This window comes from Dipodomys spectabilis, unplaced genomic scaffold (genome assembly GCF_019054845.1).
Source record: "Dipodomys spectabilis isolate Male_0828 unplaced genomic scaffold, ASM1905484v1 ptg000006l, whole genome shotgun sequence".
In the NCBI taxonomy this organism is placed as follows: domain Eukaryota; kingdom Metazoa; phylum Chordata; class Mammalia; order Rodentia; family Heteromyidae; genus Dipodomys; species Dipodomys spectabilis.
In genome coordinates, this window is record NW_024870683.1 from 9,810,136 (window position 1) to 9,832,093 (window position 21,958).

A 21,958-nucleotide genomic window follows, 5' to 3' on the forward strand; every position below is an offset into this window, starting at 1 on the left:
CATATCACCTAACATTTTGGATTTAGCATCCACTTAACGGGGAGACCATGTACCATTTGTCTCTTCGTTCTTGGCTAACCTCGCTCAACATGATTCCTTCTAGCTCCATCCATTTCCCTGCAAATGCCATTATTTTGTCATTTCTAATGGCTGCATAATATTCCATTGTGTATATATACCACAATTTTTGGATCCATTCATCTGTGGTGGGGCATCTAGGTTGTTTCCATATCCTAGCTATTGTGAACAGTGCTGCAATAAACATGGAGGTGCACGTGTCCTTGTGTATTGATTCCTGTTGTTCAGGGTAGATGCCTAGAAGTGGTATGACTGGGTCGTAAGGGAGGTCAATCTTTAGCTTTCTAAGGACCCTCCAGACTGCTTTCCAAAGTGGTTGTATAAGTGTACATTCCCACCAGCAGTGTAATAGGGTTCCTCTTTCTCCACATCCCCTCCAGCATTTCTCGTTGGCTGATTTGTGGATGTGGGACATTCTGACTGGGGTAACGTGGTATCTCAGGGTTGTCTGCCCCATTTGTTAGGAAATGGAAAGCCTTAGAAAATTTTCTATTAAATGAAGTAAGCCAGGCCCAAAGAAACATAGGTCCTATGGTTTCCCTTATTTGCAATAGTATAGGTCAAAATCTATGTACATATGACCATATAAGTTGATGTTAAGCAAAATCAACCTCAAGGTAGGGACACAAGAGGTTTTATCTTTCTCATTGTTGTTTCCAATGTATTTACAATGTACCATGTGATTTTTTTCGTTTTCTTTTGTATGTTCTTCCCCCATGGTAAAACACCTGCTTTTACTGTACTTGATTTCAGTGCCTACATCTTGTATATACATTTTTCTAATTTGGTGATGGGCAGGAAAATAACAAAATACTGAAATAAGTATACAGGTTATCCCATTATAACAATGGGATGTACAAGACACTATGTTCAAAATGAACTTTAGAACTTGGTGGGAGGGAGGGAGGAGAGGGGATGGTGGGGAGCGAAGGGAGAGTAGAGGAAAAACAAAGGAAGTGGTAACAATGTTGGACAGGAAATGTATCCATAACCTTACTCATGTAACTGTAAACTTTCTGTATAGTATCTTCACAATAAAAACCATATACTAAAAAGATAATAAAACAATTAAAAAAGAGTAGATAGGAAAGAAATAAGTACGGAGTTACATGGAATACATTCAGAGAAAATCAAGGAATGACAATTCTTTAATGTTGACACTCACAGAGTCAACTTGCAATAATCATAATAAAAGTAAGAAAATGAGTAAATCCCAGTTGCTTTTTAAGATATTTTTTCAAATACAACAAAATTTGAGTGAGAAAACTAGTATAGACATGGAATAGAGGCTCTGTGATTTATAGAAAGACATACATTTAATATTAAAATGGATTATTTCTCTCAGCATATGTTTTGCCCCGTATACCATGCAGAGAATTTCTCTCTGGCCTCAACAAGATGATGTAGCACTTAGGGACAAAGATGCAGCCTGACAGGCCAGCACTGGAAGCTAAGATGGAGAAGACCTCCACGGCCACCATGGTTTTCCCCTTGGTGCTGTGGTAGACAGGCAAGAAGGTGACCCATACACTACAGAACACCAACATACTGAAGGTCAGGAACTTGGCCTCATTGAAGGTGTCAGGTAGGTTTCTAGCCAAGAAAGCCACAGTGAAGCTTGCCAGGGCCAGGGAGCCCAGGTATCCAAGGACACAATAGAAGGCAGTGGCTGAGCCTTTGTTGCACAGGATGATGATGTGGCCATGTTCTGAGTGTGCATCGGTGTCAACAAATGGAGGAGAAGTGCCCAACCAGATTCCAGACAGAATGAGCTGGATCAGCGTGCAGCTGGGAATGATGAAGTTAGGCATTCCTGACACCAGCAACCACCGCACTCTTCTCCCTGAAGAAGTGACAGAGAAGGCCAGAACCACAGTAACAGTTTTGGCCAAGACAGTGGAAACAGCCACAGTGAACACAACTCCAAATGTAGTCTGCTGGAGGACACACGTGGCTGTGTTGGGATGTCCAATGAAGAGCAAGGAGCAAAGAAAGCAGCAGTTGAGGGAGATGAGCAAGATGTAACTGAGAGCCCTGTTGTTGGCCTTGACAATGGGAGTGTTGTTGTGCTTTGCAAAAATCCCTATAACAGCAGTGGTAAGTGCAGAGAGGCAGAGAGCTAAGCAGACTAGAGTCATCCCCAGAGGGTCCCTAGAGTTCAGGAAACTCTCAGATTTCAGCAGGCAGAGGTTTTTCTCTGTGTTGGCATACTGATGATCTGGGCACCTCACACACTGCTCCAAATCTGGCAAGGAGTGGGAGTTACCATCAGTATGTCAGTAGTTACCTTGCTTCTCTGCCCTTGCCCCAAGAAGTTAATTAGTTGAGCTTAATCCATTGTTCTGTGTTGTTGCTTTCTAAACTAAAGTACAAATTCTAAGAAGCATACAATTCAATGTGAGTCCTAATCATGTTTTCCTCATAAGTTTTCCTACATTTCAGCATTTTCTTGAAAGCATTTCCAATTATCCAAATATGGAAATAAAAATCTCTTCCACCTAATTAACATACCATATGTAATAATCTGTCCTATTCCTTCAGAAACCAGATAATTCATGAGAAATGTACACATTATGGTTTGGACCTGAATATGTAAATTCCAGAGAATTAGATATAATCAATAATCCTCATAATCTTCCCTAGATTTCCCCACCTCAATTACACATTGAACTTTTCAAAGCAAACATGGTGGAGTTTGATGGATATTTTCCTGACTCAGTACCCTACTTGTGAGTCTGCTCATCCAATATAGGCTTCATATTTACTCCTATTTCTGTCCTCTCCGAATTTTTTACCTTATGTTCTACTGTATCTAAAGTCTATATCAACAATAATTTTCTCTTATTATTTTATCATTTATCAAGTACTAATCACATTTCTAAAAAATACACTTATGACATGATTTCAAAGTAGAATTAAATCATTTCTGAACCTTACACTCTTCATTCTCTAGAAATTGAAATATAGATTCAAATATGTCCAGAATGTTCTAATAACAATAAAAACTATAATCATATACCTTTCTTATAAATTAATGTGTTCTTTCAGTATGCTTCACCCAAAACGCTGCATTTTTCTGGACTTTAGCGTAGAGTTTAGTTCAAGTGGTCCTCTTTTTTCTTTTAGTTTTAGTTTTATTTTTTTATTGTGAGAATACCATACAGAGGAGTTACAATTACATGGGCAAGATAACGAGTCCATTTCTTATCAAGCATTGTTGCCTCCTCTTTGTTTCCCTATCTCCCCCTCCCCTACCCGGTCCCCCCCACACTCCCAGCACCGCCCCTCCCCCACATCAATGTTATAAAGTTGGTTTTTTGACATAAGAAGTTGTACATCTCATTGTTGCAGTGGGTCCACCTGCATCACCAGTTAAACAACTTGTTTTTTCCCTTCCCCTCCACAAATTATACCAACATCAAATACAGTAAAAGCATGGGTTAAAAGATATGGAACCCTTGGGCTGGGAAGGTGGCTCAGTGGTAGAGTGCTTGCGTTGCATGCCTGAGGCCCTGGGTTAGATTCCCCAGCACCACATAAGCAAAAAGAAAAAAGCTGGAAGTGGTGTTGTGGCTCAAATAGCAGAGTGCTAGCCTTGAGCTGAAGAGCTGATGGACAGCACCCAGGGCCAGAGTTCAGGCCCCACAACCGAATGCCCCCTTCGCCAAAAAAATATGGAACACTTTATGAATTTGCATGTCATCCTTGTACAGGAGCCATGCTAATCCTCTCTGTATCTTTAGTATATGTGCTGCCAAAGCGAGCACTCAAATGGTCCTTTTGAGTTTAAATTTTGCTACATAATAATACATTTTGCCATATTACAGATAATGATTTAACATGTTTTGTGGTGGAAAGGATAGCATGTACATGGATACTGGTCCACAAAACTTATCTAAATCTTTTATCACTCTGCAGGTGTTGTGACTTTTCTGGCAGGATTTTATCTTTTATAACATGCAAATTCCTACCTAATAATAGGAAGGCTTTTGTCTCTATATGCTATCTATTGTGGATTGCTCCTATTGTCTACTATTGATTGAGAAACACTACGGAGATATGGAGAATGTCTCCAATACTTACACTCTTACCTGTACCATTAGAAATCTCATTCTCAGGGCAAGGGATACAATCAAAGCAACAGACAGACTTTCCCTCCTGAGGGGATTTTCTGAATCCAGGACCACAACTCTCACTGCAGACAGACTGCGGAGTCTATAAAAAGGAAATTAGTGTTGATGACAAACAAGTTAATTATTCTTAATATCCTCAAATTCTAGTATGATAGATATTTGATCATTCAGAATCAAAATTTCTATAAAGATGCATGTATAAATATGTTTATACATAAACAATTGGATGATATTATTTCAGGTATTATATCATAGTCAAAGAAAAGTGTTTTAACTTCTTCCTATGCCCTTCTTAATGGAAAAAGCAGGAACTTTCAAGTAGCCATTTTTCTTCTTTTTTGATTTTGTATTTATTGGTCGGTCAGGGGGCCTGAAAAATGGGCCTTGGCACTGTCCCTCTGCTCTTCAGCTCAAGGCTAGCACTCTTAAGCCAAAACACCACTTCCACCTTTTTCTGCTTATGTGGTGTTGAGGAATTGAACCCAGGGGCTCATGCATGCAAGGCAAGCACTCTATCACCTAGCCACCTTCCCAGCCCACCATTCTTTTTAAGATGGGAAATCATCTAAAATAAGAAACAACTGGTCAATTGACTATTAATTGAAACATAAAACAATGAATAAAATTAAACATTCTACATTATAAATTAACTTTCAAAGTTACTGTGTTACAGTGATATGGAGATTTGTAACATCATATTTATATTTGGAATACATAAGAAAAAATATTAAGAAATAACTTGGCAAATAAATATGCTCCATATCAACCCATTAATCAATTACTTCATAAAAACATTTCTATATGGGAAGTTGGTAATTTACATTCTTGCATTATTGATGAAGACAAGAGGAATAAATTCTAGCAAGATATTTTGTTCATTTAGTCCTACTTTAGATCATCATTGTTTGATTCAATATACCTCCGTAAATGAGATGGGCCATTCTATGTTATCATTGGATAGAGATAGTTGATGCCCATGTGGTGCATATGGAGAAAAGTTTCCCACTTTCATCACTTGTCTAAGACCTTCTGGAAAATTGCAAAGGTTCACAATGTCATACTCTGCCACCAATTTCTTTGTCTCATCCAAAATCACTTGGTCACCAGCAGGATTGTTGAAATGGATGTTCTTCAGAAAGGGGTGGAGCTAGAAGATATACATCGACCAGGCTGAAGTTAGTCAAAAGTTCACACAGAAAATGGGAAGAAAGAGTATGGATCCATTGACTTTCATTTCTGTTTCAGAATCCATATATAACAGAGTAATGAAGCAGAACAACTGAAGGTCTATGGATGAATAATATAAAATAATGCTGATAAATCCTAAGACTCAAGTAACTGTTCAACAAAACATTTCAAGATAAAAAATCTAGTACTTCACTGAAATAATCACAAATCATTCACATTCCACTGCCTGGCTACACAGGCCGAGATTTTCTAATGAGTAACTCAACTGTGTAATTCAATGAAAAAGTTATAAAACTACCTCAATTAGAAATAAAGTATTTCGTATATTAAATACGAACAATTATGCAAAAAATTTTAATTATTGCTTGCCTGTTACAAATTCAAATACAAAATCAATAAGTACAAAATCCAAAGTGTGAGTACTGACGTGTTACAGATAGATCGAATGAAAACAATAAGTAACGAATTCATTAAAAATTCACTCTTGCCAATCTGTTTTATCAGGCAAAATTCTACATGTTTTAAAACTGTTTCAAAAGCAGACTGGATGATGGTGGCTCACAACTGTAATGCAAACTACTTAGGAGGCAGAGATCTGAGGATCCCAGTTTGAAGCCAGCCTGGACATGAACAACCATGAGACACTTATCTCCAATTACCTACCGAGAAAAACAAGAAATAGAGTGTTTGCTTAAATGGTCAACTACTCACATTGAGCAAAAGAAGCCGAGGCCCTGAGTTCAAGCCTAAGGGATGGCACAAAAAAATCAAAAACCAAAACCATCAGAGACAGCTAAGCTGAGTAAGCTTTTCACTTTCTCTCTCTCTCCTTTATTTTATATTATTTTATTTTATTTTATTTGTTGTTGTTGTTGGTCATGGGCCTGGAAATCTGGGCCTGGGTGTTCTCCTTGAGCTTTTCATCTCAAGGCTAGAGCTTTACCACTTGAGCCACAGTTCCACTCCCAGGTTTTCTGAGTAGTTTATTGGAGATAAGAGTCTCAAGGACTTTCCTGCTAGGGCTGGATTTGAATCTCCATCCTCATATCTCAGTGTCCTGAGTAGTTAGGATTACCAGTGTGAGGGACTGGCACCAGGCTTCACTTTGTCTGTTAAAAAAAATCTGTCACATCTACCTAGTTTGGTTTGAGTGAATCCTTCTTACAATGTCAGTTTGCTGATAGCATTTACTTGCCAGTGCAAATTCTTCACCTGAGAAGGGGAAAACTGAAGTTTTCTTCCATTTCCCACTGGCTGTGCTTCTGCTTGACCAATAAGCATCTCATGAAGGGCCTGAGCCACAGCATACACAGCATTATATAAATAGTAACTCTCTTCCATCATGTCCATGTCAAAAAGGTACCTAGGCAACCATTCCAAGGACGCATTGGCTGGACAGTTCTTCCAAGTGACACAGCTAGACTCAGAAAATGTGCACTTAAAAAAGCGAATCCACACCAAAGCAAGGTAATAGTCTTTTGGGTATTTGGATGGGTTAGCAGTTTTGATAAAATTGTTGAAACCAGAAATCTCTCCATGGTGATGTGAGAAAATGAGAGGTGCATGGAGTGAATGTAACAAAAAATATTTCATCACAAACAGAAATGTACTAAGGGAGTTTATGACCCAGACGTTTCCTAGACTTAAATATGTTGTGAAATAAGTGTTTAACAAATTGAACATGAATTCATTGTCTCCGTAAATGACAACCACATTTGCGAATGAATTTCTAATTTTCTGATGAAAAGATACATGATCGGATACTTCACGAAAGAAAGAAAGTGGTAGTATGTGTTCAAAAGCTGTACAGACTTTGTGCTTGTTCATCTCTTCTCTCAATTGGGGCAGCATCCACAAACCATTCTCATCTTCTGAGATCAACAGACCCACCCACTTCCAGCAGAAATGAACCATCAAGGAAACCATGGCAAAAGCTAGAGATGTATCCTTGGGGGCTATCTGATAGACAGAAGGAAACAGGCGATGGTCACTCAGGACAGGATCAAACCGCCCAAAGTTCAGCTAGAAGGAAAAGAAAATGTGAAAGTGAGCAATTGGATTGAAATAAACCACATCCTTAGTCCTGATGTGCATTAAGCAACACCTGAAATTATAAAAAGGCTTGTTTATCCCATGTTTAGTAGTGCTTCCGCTCCTGATGCCTATGTAGAAAATGAAAGAACCAGGTAAGAGATGGAGGTATTCCTGTGGTCTGCTATAGGCTGTTCTTACACTAAAGCAGGCCCATACGGACATCTCACCAAAGGTAGTTCATTTGGAGCATTTCTAATTCAACATTCTTCTTCTAAATGCATCAAAAACCTGAGAATGGCCTCAAGTAGTCATGCTTTCATCCCTCAGCAGCCCTCCTGTTCTCACCTGTGGAAATCTGTAGAGGTCCAACACTGTTGCATACTGGGAAGAGATTTGGCCTGCTGGTCCAGTCAGTGTTACTACAGTCTGACTTTCTCTCTTACAGTCATAATTCAGGATAAAATCTTTCCCAGAGAGGCTTAAGACAAGACTTCTATACAGCACATAGTATCTTATTCCATGTGAATGGGCAGAAAATCCCATAGTGATGTTAGGCAAAAGATGAGGATTTTTGTTGATCTCTTCAACAGCAAAAGCCAAAGCTAGAATAAACTGGTAGTTGTTGAAGTTATAGCTGTAGAGAGGGCACAGGAAGTATCTTCAATCTTAAGCATTGACTTGAGGGAATAAATGTTTGTTTAGAAAAGAACATACATAGGGCTAGGAAGGTGGCTCAGTGGTAGAGTGCTTGCCTTGCATGCATGAGGCCCTGGGTTCGATTCCTCAGCACCATATAAGCAAAAAGAAAAAAAGCCAGAAGTGGCACTGGGGCTCAAGTGGTAGAGCACTAGCCTTGAGTTGTAGAGCCGAGGGATAGCGCCCAGGCCCAGAGTTCAGGCCCCACGACCGGACCCAAAAAAAAAAAAAAAAGAAAAGAACATGCATATATTTAAAAGTTATCCCTAACATGTTGAATTAGGATATGACTGTTTTGGGATTTTTTTGTCAGCTTTGTGGCTTGTATTCTGACCTAGGCCCTGTCCATGAGCTCTTCAGTTGAGGGCAAGTGCTCTACCACTTGATCCACAGAGCCACTTCTGGTTGTCTGGTGTTTATTTGGAGATAAGAGTTTCATGGGCATTCCTGCCAGGACTGGCTTTGAACGGCAATCTCTTATCTCAGCCTCCTGAGTAGCTAGGATTGCAGGTGTGAGACACTGGCACCTGGCACAATATGAGTTTTAGGTAGATAATTCATTTTGAGTGGATCATGAAAATGTTTCTCATGAATTAGATTTATACTCATAAGAGAACAAAGAGAACTTGCATTTCCCCTTTGTCAAGTAACTTGTTCTTGAAACATGAGACATTTTCTCATGAATAACCAATCAGTCCATGTCTGAAGGTTGCTCTTGTAAATAGTACAAGTAGCAAAGTAAATCCTATTATCATGCTAAAGTCGTTATTCTTTCCTTCTGTTGGAGGATAACCTTACTCAATTAATGTCTTACTTTGTGTGAGAGAGAATCATGGAAAGCAAGAGCACACATGAGAATAATCCCCTTCTCAGAAAATGCAAATTAATCAGAAAACACCTTCGAGAACAGTAGCAAAAGTTGTAGGCAGCAGAACTAAATTCTTACTTACTGAAACAATGGAAAATTAGATGCATTGACAAATAGAAAAGGAACTAACTTCCCTTTATTCTGCATCCAAATTTATGTTCCCCTACTTATGATATAGAAAGAGAATTAAATCCAGGCCTTTGAGTACAAGCCAGGATACAAGCCAAACTTGGAGCTGTCCGTATTTGGAAATGCCCCATGTTACTTCTGCCAGACAAATGACATTAGAATGAGTGCCTAAATTGTTAGTAGGCTAGAGGATTCCAAAGTATCTCCTTAAATCCTTGGCAATGGTGAATAGAACATGAGAATTTGCAGTCAATTTCCTGAGGAGGAAGGCATGAAAATAATTCAGTGTTATTTCTCATAACCCTTTTCCAGTACCACTGACTTTAGAAAAATTAACCAAACTAAAGGTGTTACAATCAGCAGGAAAGATTTGCATTGGAAAATATGTCTTTTCTAAATCATATTAAGGAAAATTAAGAAAATGAAAAAAATTCTAGGGAAGAATTCAATTTTCTAATATATTATCGTACATCAGCAAGTTAATTTGATCTATGGTAATCCCTTAAAGAGAAAACATAAAAGCTCCATAAAGTGCTGTATTTCTTTTTTGGCTTCATATTTGTAAACATGTGGATTTTATGCAGTCACATCATTTTTAAATATTAATGGTGAAAGACAGACCTTCAGAAACATGAAAAATTCTATGGATGATCCTTTTATTCTTCACCGCAGAAGAGGTTTTTAGGAGTCCTAACCAAAGATGATGAAGAAATCACAATAAGTTGGACCCAGAAAAGACTACATCTTAGTAGATGAACAGAAGAAAGAGAAGAATTAAGCTTCTTCAACTTACCAACTCAATGAGATTCTAACTTAAAAAAATGGAAATGAAAGAACAACCATTTCTTAAATCAAAAAGTAAAATGAATATCAAAAGTGAAGTCCCTGAACATATCTCTCAATAAATAGATTGGAAAAATGAATATTGTTAAAATATTCACAGTAGTGAAAATTATCTACATATTTACGAAGACCATGCCAAAATGCTGGGATCATTTAATAAGGGAGTAGAAAAACAATGAAAAACTTGTAACTAAAAAAATCCTTGAATGACCACAGCTATGTGGAATAAACAAGTAGTAATACAATGTTTGGCAATGCCCAATCTTAACTTTACCATTGACTCCTAGTACAATTTTAAAATAGACTAGTAGAAGTCATGCACATATGTGTCTTGCTCAGGCCTAGACTCCTAACAACAGAAGACACTGAACTATGAGAAGTGTGACTCAGAAATATAGCCTTGGCAGAAAATAATTTCATGACTATTTCATCTAAAAACTATGAAAATTAAAATGTGTCATGTCATAGGCAGAACAAACAGCAAAAGACAATAAAAAGTCCAATAAAAAACCACATAGTTGCAAAAGTGAATATTGAACACAGCTTCTGTTACTGAAAAATGGCCTCTATGACATGTGGTTCCTCTGAAAATACAGACATCCACCTGCAAAACACTGAAATCTCACTGCACTCTTTTACCAAAGAAAGGATTTATTCAACATTGTTTACAGATCTTAATAGGAGAATAGAAAATTTGGAAACAGTAGAGAAGCACAGACGAGAAATCTTTCAGGAAGCAGGCACAGGTAATGACTTTCTGCCTAGGATTCCATAACATGGGAACAATACATACACCTGACATTTTGGAGAGAGGGATGTGGTAGGTTTGGACTGTTACCTATTCATTTTCAAAGTTATGGATTAGCACACATAAAAATAAACTTTTCTCAATAGCAAAAAGGAAAACATGTATTCATTGCTATAAAATGGTTGTATGCTCATTGTAAACATTTGAAAGTTTCTGGAAGCATGCCAAGAAATGTACACATTACCTCACTTAGTAGGAAATGGTAAGCCCTCTGTACATCGTCTTTTCAATAGCACTTCAAAAAAAGAAATATGGAGCTATCTCTAGTTAAAAGTTACACCGTAGCAAATGGTAGAGATTATAGAGTGCATTAATTGACCAATGGTCTGCTCAGACTGAAAATCAAATAGAGAATAAGTATAAAATTCAAAGTCACTTACCTCACCTCCTCAGTATACCTCTCTGCTTTGGGAGGACGACGTTGTACTGTTACATAGGAGAGGGGGAAAAACCCAGTAATGGACACATCTCCACTCACATATGCAGTATCCTTCTTGTTGAGTAAGCATTCCTCTTCACCGAGGGAACTGACAAGAAATGGAAGTTGTAGTACAGCTGATGTAAAAAGCAAATGAAACATCATAGAATGGCATGTAAGACCTATTTATGAACATATGTGGATCTCTTGATAACCAGCAAGTAACTAAATATATCATGAATATAAGAATGTATAAGAATATGTTTGAGTGTGATTTTATTGCCTAGGATGTCCACTCTGGCCCACCCCCATTTCTTTCACCATAACCTGCTCTCTTTCCCCAGACAAATGCTGTGTTCTTTCACCCCTCAGGCTCTGCACCTGAGGTCCTATCTCCAGGTCAAAACATGAGATGCAAAATATTTTGATGGTTCCCTTCTCCACTCTCAGGTGTTATAATTTCATCAAGACCGAAGGGTCTAAGACTCCAGAGATGGATGCCAATTAGTTGGAATTGGCCCTGAGGTAGTAGTGAGAAACTTTGCAAATAAAGCCTCATGGGATCATGTAAAAGTTCTGAATCAAAGTTGTAATGTGAGGTGCAAGAGAAAGTGGACAGAGGGGCTGGGAAGGTGGCTCAGTGGTAGAGCGCTTACCTTACATGCTCGAGGCCCTGGGTTCGATTCCTCAACACCACATAAGCAAAAAGAAAAAATCCAGAAGTGGCGCTGTGGCTCAAGTGGTAGAGCACTAGCCTTGAGCTGAAGAGCTGAGGGACAGCGCCCAGGCTGAGAGTACAGGCCCCACGACCAGACCAAAAAAAAAAAAAGAGAAAGTGGACAGAAAGTGTTATTCAAATAAAGGCCCTATGCAAGTCATTGACCACAATCAAAGATGGGGAGAACCTCCCACACCCATGGCTAAAGCCAGTGAGAGAACATTGCTGGTATGAGCCATACAGGTATCCGTACCCATTTGAATATGAGTTTGTGCAATAATCCTTCTCTGTGCCCCAAACAAAGAAAATAGTACAAAAGAAACTCTACCTCCTACCACTCTAAATAGTTTGCACACACATGAGCCATCAGAAGACTCTATGCACAAAGAACATAGAGATTTTTTTTGTGAAAATCCGTACAGAGGGTTTCCAAGTACATTAGCAAGGTAATGACTAAATTTCTTATCAAACATTGTTTCCTCCCCCTTTGTTTCCCCTTCCCATCCCTTCCCTTCTGGGCCCCACCACACATGTACCACCCCCCCCCCCACCCCCCCCCCCCCCCCCCCCCCGGGCCAAAGTTGTAAAGTTCTTTTTTCGACATAGCGATTTGTAGCTCTCATTGTTGCAATGGGTCCACTTGTATCCCTATTTAAACAATTTGTTTTTTTCCCTTCCCCTCCATTAATTATACCAACATCAAAAACCCTGGATTATACCCTGGGAGATGGGTATACAAAGCAACAAAGAAATATCTTATAAATATATTAGAAACAATAGCAAGAAAGAAAAAGCATTTGAGTCCTTATCTTGGGGTTCATTTTGCCTACCATCTACTTATCTGACTGTTTCTGCTTGTCTGAGACATATACTAGTTATTGCAAATAAGGGAAACCATGGGACCTATGTTTCTTTGAGCCTGGCTTACTTCACTTAATATAATTTTTCCCAAGTCTTCCCATTTCCCAACAAATGGGGCAATGTCATTCTTTCTGATGGAGGCATAGAAACTTTTCAGAGCAGTGAAGCACTTTTAAGCGATGCTGTTCTCTTGGGAACTTGCGGTTGTATGGTTGCCCATCATTTTACCATATGCAAGTGACAATGGGAATCATGATTTAAGTAATGCCTTTCCTACATGATGAGATATTGAAGCTGGCTCTTGTATTTTGCCAATACAAGAAGCTGATTTGGGTTTTGAGAGTGTTTCCAATTGAATTGTGCATTTTTGGCTCAAGTTTTCTCTAACCTTAACTGCAGCCTAAGGAGAGAAATTACTTGTATTGAGATAAACATTCCTTCTCTCGGGCAGCCTCTGCCCCTTCAACATTATTGAGTATTTTAAAGGTAGAGCTACAGGTAGAGGGAAGAGAAAAGAAAAGTGAGAGGTAAAGAGAAGTAAGTGAAGGAGGGAGACAGAGAAAGAGAGAGGGACTGTTTAATAGAGAGGATTTCTATATGAATTTCTTGTCACAAAGCACAATGGCTTTGAACTGTCCTCCTCTGATTGAGAAATCCCACTTTGTGCCATTATTCACCTTGTTCAATTGGCCTGCTCTGAAACTTCCAAATGACATGCTGATGCACATGCCCATGCAGTATTGCTGGAGCCTCATCCTCTGTCTGTTTAGCTTTAAGCATAGTTCAGTATTGTTTCCAGTAACATGCCTTATTTGAAGGCAAATACAAATAATATCCCTGCATTTAAGATTGTCTCTCCATTGTCTTCATTACTTATGGTATACATAGATTTCAGCATTCTGAGTTCTTTGAGTATAGATATGAGACACCCACACAAGGCAAATTATGACATAAAATTCTCATCTATATAGAATTTACACTCAACCAAGAGAACCGCATACACTCAGCACATAGGCAATAGATTTATTGTAGATTCCTGCTACATTAGTTGTTTGGATCCTGCCATTGAATTAGTGTTTAAACTAACCATACGTTCTATCACACAGGTAGGTTTGCTAATCCCTGTCCATTAGTGTTCTCAATGCCTACTGTATCGTAGAGCATAGAATGCACATGAAATGCTGCCAGCATAATCAAACAAAAAACACATGACTACATCCAACAATTTGCTGTAAGTCCAGGATGAGAGACCTCTGATCTTTTTCTGTATGTCTTAGTAAATTGTATTAGGAATGGGTATGTGTATAGTAAATACACACACTTGAACAACGTATACATGTATGTAAGGTACACATACAAATACAAAAAACGTATCCCAACAAATACTGTTTGAAAAAGTAAAATCAGAGAGGAAATAAAGAAGAATATATATAGATATTTGAATTGGGTCAGAGTTCATTATATCAATGTCTGGAGAGATTGCAATGATACCCTTTTATAGTACATACACACATACTAGTTCATAGTTATAATAATTATATTGTGAACAAATCCACAAACCATTCTCACCTTCTGAGATCACCAGACCCACCAAGCTCCAGCTGAAGTCAACCATCAAGAAAACTGTGTGAAAGGCTAGAGATATGTCTTTAGGGGCTCTTGGATAGACAGACATAAACTGGCCATGGTTCCTCCAAAGGGTGAAAAGTCCCAAAGGTGAGATAGAGAATAATTTCTCTTAAAGTGTATTGTAAACAATAATGTACAGCATATGAGAAGGATATTGATATAAATTTGTGGACCCGTGCTGTGTATAAATTATCTGACCCAATGGACCACTGATGTTAAAAAAAAAAGCAAAATATGACTCAAAGATTAATGTATTGTATAGCAATACATTCTGAAACCCTACTGTTACTTTCTGCACCTATGGATCTGATCATGAATCAAGACATTCCACTGAGCCCCTGACATCTGTCTAGTGAATGAATTGGTATAGATATAAAAATCTCAGGTAACAACAAGTGTATTTTTGTCAGAGGCAGACAGGGCTGTGAGTACAAGGGTCTGTCCAGGGCCACTTCCTGAGCCATCTCATGGATAACAGAGCACAAGAGCTCTTCCAGCAGCCTCACCTTGCTTCTAGGAAGCTCTCAGAGTACAGACTCTGCTAGGATGAAGACCATGTGAGGCAAAGCTCCCATCACATCTGGAAAAGACTGCATCCTGAGCTAACCTGAATATCCCATGAAATCTCTGTCAGTCCTGTCACTCTTGTCTTATCTACTCAATACATACTTCAAACACCTCTGGTATATGATCATTAATCTATTATGTTAGATCACACATATACAAATTGAATATGATCACGATTAAATCAATTTAGCCAGAGTGCTTTGAGACTCACAATATCATCTCAGTAAATTTTTCTGTTTCACAGATCCTCTCCTGAGCATTTAATACAATTTATTTTGAACATGTTCAAGGTAGAGTACAATCTTTTCATCTACTGCCAAACCTCTTCACAAATATCTATGAGAAAGCCTTCATGGGGAAAGTGGTACTGATAAACTTCAGGACCTACCAGGTAAGAATTTTACTACAGGGAGTCTGAGGAGAGTTGAGTCAGATTTCCATGGCACCCACTCACAAAGCCTGCATATCTGATAATAGCTAAGAAAGAACCACCACCAGCAACCACAGACATCAAGGAGAATATATAAACACATCTACAAAATAGCCAAATACCACTTGGATTTTCATGGAAAAGGAAACAGGAAAGTATTAATAAGAAGATATGTGTTAATAACATAAGAAGTGTTAATAAAGTAAGTGTTAATAAAAAGGTCTAGGGATGGCATGTGAAAAAGACGTAGATTATCTCCTACAGCAGGAAAACACTGTAGTTTCTAGAGCTTCCGCAGGGGTTCTCCAATCTGTACAGCTATTTATCATTCAAGATTCATCATGTACAAGCCAGAAAAGATGTTTGATCACACAACCTGCATTGAACAAGAATACTAATCACACAGTCTCTGTAGAATCTTCTGACAGCCACAGGTTTCTTCTTAGAAATTTTCCATCCTTGACTGTAACTTTGTTGGGGCCAGGCTATCCTCAAGGCTGAGCCCAACTTTTCTCATCATACTTGTCCAAATGTATCTGAGAGAGCCTTGATGGGAAAATGTCACTGACAAAGTTTAACAAGTACCAGACATAGTTTTCTTCTTTCTTGATTTCTAAGGAGAGTCAGACCAGATATCTCATAACTACACTCAAATCTTCCACATCTGGAAGGAACAAAGAAACTGTTGCTAGCACCAACGACATTCCTCAAAGTGTTACAAAAGCATATGAACAAAAACACAGTATGTATACAGTATGTATAGTTGTGGGAAAATAAACCTAGAAAAAGTTGTTAATAAAAGAGATATGCAAATGTTAGTAATAAAAAGATAAGTAAATGTCTAAGAATAACATGAGAACGGAACAGGCATCATCTAAGACATGAAAGAGGTTGTAACTCCTAACATTGCCATCTGTGCTCCCAAATCTGAGCAGATAGCAAAGCCAAAGGTTGTCTTTCCACATATAAAAAGGGCTGCAAACAAGCAGTGTTCCAAATGACATGCTACCCTTCTAATAGGAGGGAAATTAAACTGAAAAAATTCCCACAATGGCAGCGACGGGAGGGAGGGAACAATTGGGAAAGAGGGAAAAACTGATGATATGCATAACAAAAGAAATGTACATATCACCCAATGTGGAAGAAATAACTGTATTGCAAAGCTTATAGAACTCATAGAAGGGGTAACAATGATCGACAAGTAATGTAACTCATTGCCTTACTCATGTAACTGTAGTCCCTCCATACAACATCTTAACAATAAAATAAAAAATTAAAAAGAAAAGTTTACCTTACAAATTGGGCCATATTTTGAGCAACTGAAAATTCATTAATGATTATACCAGAAAATAAAAATAAATGGAGTTTCCAAAAAAAAAAAAAAAAAAAGAGGGCTGGGAAGGTGGCTCAGTGGTAGAGCGCTTGCATGCATGAGGCCCTGAGTTCGATACCTTGGCACCACATAAGCAAAAAAGAAAAAAGCCTGAAGTGGTGCTGTGGCTCAAGTGGTAGAGCGCTAGTCTTGAGCTGAAGAGCTGAGGGACAGTGCCCAGGCCCAGAGTTCAGGCCCCACGCCTGAACCCTAAAAAAATTAAAAAATAAAACAAAAAAGAATACAGCCAGGAGTCACACACACTGGACTCTAATGGACAGAGGGATGACACAGACTGGAACAAAAATTCATTTGTAAATAAAACGCAAGATGAGCAAACATAAATATTTCTTAAATCATTGCTATTGAAAACTGTTTATGTTTTCTGGGATTATCATTAGACAGTTAGTTGTTTTGCAGGGCTACACTATTGCAGTTTCTCCCTTCATATACTACCTTAGTAAATACCTTTGCTACCCAGCATTCCCACTCCTGGGCATTTATGCAATTGACCACAAACCAGGCCTCACTAAAGCTACCATCACCACCATGTTCCTTATAGCATTGTTTACTATATCCAAGATAGAGAGTCGACCCAGATTCCCCTCAGTGGAAGAATGGATGAGGAAAACGTGGTATATGTACACAATGGAATTCTATACTTCCATCAGAAAGAATGGTATAGCTTCATTTGGAAAGATTAGGAAAAAATTATATGAATTGAAAGCAGACCAAAGTCATATAGCTTGCATAGTTTCCCTCATTTGTAATGATTAGGATGTGCCTATAAATCTACAACCAAATGCTGTAGTAGAAAAAGATGAAATATTATAGCTGGACATGATAAGATGTTACAAAAATTAAATGGGACTCTAAATAGTCACACATGAGACCAAAGGAGGACATTCTTAGATGATCTCAAAGATTCAATTGTTTGTGCATATGAGCATATAAAATTATTCTTATGCCCATAAACTCCAAGAAATTTCAACAAGAAAGATTTTATATCTTTATTGAAAAAGTGATGAATGGGAGTTACAGTTACATAAATAAGGTAATGAGTACATTTCATTTCGTTTTAAACACTGTTACCTCCTCTTTCATTCTCTCCCAGTTACTCATCCCTCCCAACTCCCCCACAAGTTGTATAGTTCATTTCCACCACAGTGTCAAGGGAGTATCATTTTTGTATTTCATATTTTGTCATGTTATTTTGTGATTCCCTTTCTCCTCTATGAATCATAAAAAACTTATATACAAGAAAAAGGGCACAAAAAACTAAAAAAAGAAATACAAATAACTGCAGGTGCCAATGGCTCACACTTGGAATCCTAGCTATCAGGTGGCTGAGATTTGGTTCAAAGCCAGCCTGGCCAGGAAAGTCTGTTAGACTCTTATATCCAATAATCCAGTAGAAAATCAGAAGTAGCGCTATGGCTCAATTGGTAGAGTGCTTGTCTTGAACTGAAGAGCTCAGGGACAGCGCCCAGGCCCAGAGTTCAAGCCCCATGACTGAAGAAAGAAAGAAAAATTCTGGGATTGAATGATCTACACTGATAAGTACAGTTAATAACTATATGAATAACTAATATCTTAATGCAGCTGTTTACAGATGAAAACATACTATTTTTTAAAGTTGGTCGTGGGGCTTGAACTGTGGGCCTGGTCGCTGTCTCTGCACTCTTCAGCTCAAGGCGAACGCTCTAGTGTTTGAGCCACAACTCCACTTCTGGTTTTCTAGTGGTTTATTGGAGATAAGAGTCTCAAGGGCTTTCCTGCTCAGGCTGACTTTTGAACTGCATTTGTCAGAGCTCAGCCTCCTGAGTACCTAGGATTACAGGCGTGAGCCACCAGCACCTGGCCTGAAAACATACTTTAAATGTACATATTCCTGTCTTTCCTGTTATACAATTTTTGTTGTCTCCCAATACCATCTTTTGTAACAATCATTCTACTTCTAAGCATTTTTCTTCTAAGCATTTTGTTATTTCAGATGTAATAATTTAAGAAATACACTCTCTGATGACTTATGGTTTCAATATAGAAGAAATTATTTCTGAATATTGTACATCTATTCAGTGTCACATTGTCATAATCTGCCTCCAATTTCCTTTTCTCATCAAAAATTAGCTTATCTCCAACAGTGGTATTAAAATAAACTTTCTTCGGAAAGGGATGCAGGTAAAATGAGTGAAGTGAGTCTCAATGTTGAGACACAAAAATCTGCATTATCAGTATTCCTCATGGCATTTCATCCCTGCTTCAGGATCCAGATATAACACAAAAGCCTAATGAATTACAATAAGTGGAACATAACAGGTAAGTAGCATACAATGTTTGCTGCTTAATACAGATATCTACAGTCCCCTTGAAATGAAAACACTGGTGTCTTCAACTCAAATAAACACAAATCAAACATATTTCAATTTTGTAGACACAGCTAACCACAGAGGAATTTTTTTGCATGCATCTTTCACATAGGTATGCAAAAGGATTAATAACTTATAACTATATTGGAATTAATAATATCATTTATTTTAAGTATATAAACAGTCTTCAGATCATATGTTTAGCCTATGAGATATGTAATTCACATAGAAAGAATGAAGTAATAATACTGCGAGTTTATCTATAGGAATGTTGAAATCATTTGTAAGGCAAACCACTCATAAGATAGTTTATGTTATAGACTGTAGGTACGTGAGAATGTAAATTAGAACCTCACTTGTGGATAATAGCATGGAATATAAAGAGATTTATTCTTTTATCCACATTGCCCTGTATTCAATATAAATGAAATCAGCACACTGAAAATAGAACAGTGCACCTGTGTTGACTAGAGGGCCTTCACAATAGCTACAAATGTAACTTGTCTACCTGACTAAGCAATAATAGGTGAAATTCCTTCTCCTCATTCATGTTAGCAAGTGGGGATTAAACAATTATGTCTAGAAGGATGTGAATCCTTTGTCCACTGACCAACTTCCATTAAATATTATCTCATGAAGTCAACAACTTCCACATGAAGTTGAGCTGTGTGCCTGGAGCATAACTATATCTAATTTCCAATGACTTATGATAGAGAAAGGGTGAAAACTAAATGGAGGAAGCTTGTAAGAGCTAGGGGAAAATAGAAAAAACACAAGTAAATAAGATATATATATATATATATATATATATATATATATAAATTAAAAATAAAACATTTAAAGCCAACAAGATTTTCAAATAGTGAAATATATCTATTACAGGAAACTGAAATACATAATGATTAGACTATTAAGGATTGGTGATACATAAAATTCTCAAAAATGATTTGACACAGTGAAGGAAAAAAGAAACAAGTAAAAGAAGACTAAATAATACACTCAAAAGTAAACAAGAAGGGTGGAAAGGGGTCATATTAATCAAAATGCATTGCATTCAGAACTGCTTTGAATCTGGCAACTCCTTTGTACAATTACTTCAAGATAATAAAACAGTTAAAATAGAGAAGATAGGAAAAAATAAGTCCAGAATATTTTGGAATATATTCAGGGTAATTGGAATAACAAGAATGATTCAATATTCATAAAAAATAGTTAACTTACAATGAACATCATAGAACTGGGAGAATGAGTAAAAAAATACTATCATCATTTAAAGTAGTTTCCCAAACCTAAACTAGGTTCTGAGGGATAAAATTAGTAGAGACGTGCTACAGAGGCTCTATGATTTTAGAAGGACTTATATTTAACATTAGGATGGATTTTTTCTCCAAGAATGTGTTTTGCCCCATATACCATGCAGATAATTTTTATCTGGCCTCAACAAGATGATGTAGCACTTAGGGACAAAGATGCAGCCTAACAGGCCAGCACTGGAAGCCAAGATAGAGAAGACCTCCACAGCCACCATGGTTTTTCTCTTGGTGCTGTGGTAGACAGGCAGGAAGGTGACCCACACACTACAGAACACCAATGTACTGAAGGTCAGGAACTTGACCTCATTAAAGGTGTCAGGCAGGTTCCTGGCCAAGAAAGCCATAATGAAGCTTGCCAGGACCAGGGAGCCCAGGTATCCCAGGACACAACAGAAGGCAGTGGCTGAGCCTTGTTGCACAGGATGATAATGTGGCCATGTTCTGAGTGTGCATCGGTGTCAACAAATGGAGGAGAAGTGCCCAACCAGATTCCAGACAGAATGAGCTGAATTAGCGTGTAGATGGGAATGATGAAGTTAGGCATTCCTGACACCAGCAACCACCGCATCCTTCTCCCTGAAGAAGTGACAGAGAAGGCCAGAACCACAGTAACAGTTTTGGCCAAGACAGTGGAAACAGCCACAGTGAACACAACTCCAAATGTGGTCTGCTGGAGGACACACGTGGCTGTGTTGGGATGTCCAATGAAGAGCAAGGAGCAAAGAAAGCAGCAGTTGAGGGAGATGAGCAAGATGTAGCTGAGAGCCCTGTTGTTGGCCTTGACAATGGGAGTGTTGTTGTGCTTTGCAAAAATCCCTATAACAGCAGTGGTAAGTGCAGAGAGGCAGAGAGCTAAGCAGACTAGAGTCATCCCCAGAGGGTCCTTAGAGTCTAGGAACCTCTCAGATTTCAGCAGGCAGAGGTTTTTCTCTGTGTTGGCATACTGATGATCTGGGCACCTCACACACTGCTCCCAATCTGGCAAGGAGTGGGAATTACTGTCACTTGTGCAATAGTTACCTTGCTTCTCTGCCCTTCCCCCAAAGAGGTTCATTTGTTAAGCTTAACCCACTGTTTGGTGTTGATTTCGAAACCAAAGTACAAATCCTATGAAGCATACAATTCAATGTGAGTCCTGATCATTTTATCCTCATATGTTTTCTTACTTTTTAGTATTTTCTTGAAAGCATTTTTCCATTACAAAATGTGGAAAAGGGCCTGGGAAGTTGGTTCAGTGGCAGAGTGCCTGTCTTGCATGCATGAGGTCCTGGGTTCGATTCCTCAGTACTGCAGAAGCAGAAAAAAGCCAGAAGTGGTGCTGTGGCTTAAGTGGTAGGGCGCTAGACTTGAGCTGAAAAGCTGAAGGACAGCACCCAAGCCCAGAGTTCAGCCTCCACAACCGATGAAAAAAAATGTGGTAAGATAAATCTACTTTACCTAATTAACACATGACATGTAATAATCTGTGCAATGCCTTCAGAAACCACATCCTTCATAAGAAATG

The 21,958-nt window shown here is 38.3% G+C and overlaps 1 protein-coding gene and 1 pseudogene across 1 annotated transcript; both read right to left on the minus strand.

Moving 5' to 3' along the window:
- Positions 1–1,400: 1,400 nt before the first annotated feature.
- Positions 1,401–21,508, minus strand: LOC122124072 (vomeronasal type-2 receptor 116-like). Its single transcript, XM_042698723.1, has 7 exons — positions 20,811–21,508; positions 11,158–11,304; positions 7,779–8,067; positions 6,612–7,421; positions 5,131–5,358; positions 4,170–4,293; positions 1,401–2,323 (listed from the first exon to the last, which is right to left on the minus strand). Exons 1-7 carry the CDS (start codon positions 21,506–21,508, stop codon positions 1,401–1,403), a joined length of 3,219 nt encoding a protein of 1,072 aa, XP_042554657.1.
- Positions 3,747–3,845, minus strand: LOC122124323 (annotated as a pseudogene).
- Positions 21,509–21,958: the final 450 nt, after the last annotated feature.

Coding starts and splice junctions, on each gene's coding strand:
- LOC122124072 (XM_042698723.1), bottom strand. CDS start 21,508: ATGAACCTCTTTGGGGGAAGGGCAGAGAAGCAAGGTAACTATTGCACA. Junction 8,068..11,157: donor AGGTATACTGAGGAGGTGAG/GTAAGTGACTTT, acceptor CCCTCTCTACAG/CTATAACTTCAACAACTACC. Junction 4,294..5,130: donor GGCCCATCTCATTTACGGAG/GTATATTGAATC, acceptor TCCTTTTTATAG/ACTCCGCAGTCTGTCTGCAG.